This window comes from Galeopterus variegatus, unplaced genomic scaffold (assembly GCF_000696425.1).
Source record: "Galeopterus variegatus unplaced genomic scaffold, G_variegatus-3.0.2 Scaffold6351, whole genome shotgun sequence".
Classification (NCBI taxonomy): Eukaryota; Metazoa; Chordata; class Mammalia; order Dermoptera; family Cynocephalidae; genus Galeopterus; species Galeopterus variegatus.
Genome location: NW_007732462.1, coordinates 206,721 through 207,983, shown reverse-complemented (window position 1 = coordinate 207,983; position 1,263 = coordinate 206,721). Strand labels below are relative to the sequence as shown.

Here is a 1,263-nt window from a genome sequence, read left to right as displayed (position 1 = left end):
ACCTCTTAGCCATCATCTCCCAATCTCTCCATCCCCTTCCCCTCTCTTGCCCCAGCCCTAGGCAACCGCTAATCTACTTTCAGTGTCTATAGATTTGCCTGCTCTGGACATTTCACATAAATGGAATCATACAACATGTGGTCTGTTGTGACTGGCTTTTTTACTTAGCATAATGTTTTCATAGTTCATTCAGGTTGCACATGTCAGGCTTCCATTCCTTTTTATGTCCGAATAATATCCCATTGTATGCATATATCATATTTTGTTCATTCATCAGTTGATAGATATTTGAGTTGTTTCCACTTTTTGTTTTGGGGTTTTTTCTTGGCTATTATAAATAATGCTGTTATGAACATTTGTGTACAAAGTTTTGTATGAACATATGTTTCAATTCTCTTTGGTATATATCTAGGAGTGGAATTGCTGGGTCACATGGTCACTCTATGTATAACCTTTTGAGAAACTCCCAGACTGTTTTCCAAAATGGTTGCACCATTTTACATCCTCACCAGCAATGTATGAGAGTTGCAATTCTCACCAGAGGATTTTAAGCCCTCCAGGAGAGGGACATGATCTAGTTTTTTAAAAATCCCACTGATGTCTGTGGGGAGGATGGATTGTAAAAAAAAAGGCAAGATTGGAAGCAGGTAGCATCCTTGACGGTGGCTTAGACAGGAACTATATAGCATGGGGTGGCAATAGGACAATTTGGGGATATATTTGGAGGTGGCTGCAACTGTTAGAGAAAGGGATCTTTTCTTGGCTTTGGGGGTGCAGGAGCTCTATGGACTTTCTAAGGATCCCACCGTGCCAGGCTAGAAGGGCGGGCCAGCCTGCAACACAGCCCCTGTCTCCTGCCTAGGAGCTGAAAATCCTGGTGGACTACGACGAGAAGGGTTACCTCCTGCAAATCTTTACCAAACCCATGCAGGATCGGCCCACACTCTTCCTGGAAGTCATCCAGCGTCACAACCACCAGGTATGGCCTGTCCCTAGCAGGCCCGAGAGGGCATGCAGGTAGCATGATCGGCTTTCTGGGTCCCCAGCTCACCTCCTTTCTCCCACTCCAGGGTTTTGGAGCCGGCAACTTCAACTCACTGTTCAAGGCTTTCGAGGAGGAGCAGGATCTGCGGGGAAATCTCACCGACTTGGAGACCAACGGGGTCGGGCCCGGCATATAGGCCTCTCGCGTCGCGTCTGACCCATTGAGGCTCCGCCCACCTGCAGGAGCAGGGCCCAGCCCCCTGGTCCTGGAACACGGCC

At 47.8% G+C, this 1,263-nt stretch overlaps 1 protein-coding gene across 1 annotated transcript in view; it reads left to right on the top strand.

Moving 5' to 3' along the window:
• HPD (4-hydroxyphenylpyruvate dioxygenase) overlaps positions 1–1,263 on the top strand; it is a 10,028-nt gene extending 8,765 nt beyond the window's left edge. The window contains exons 13-14 of the mRNA XM_008590756.1: positions 863–979; positions 1,071–1,263. Coding sequence (XP_008588978.1) covers positions 863–979; positions 1,071–1,181 — 228 coding nt within the window. The 3' untranslated portion in view covers positions 1,182–1,263. The remainder of the gene's footprint in view (positions 1–862; positions 980–1,070) is intronic.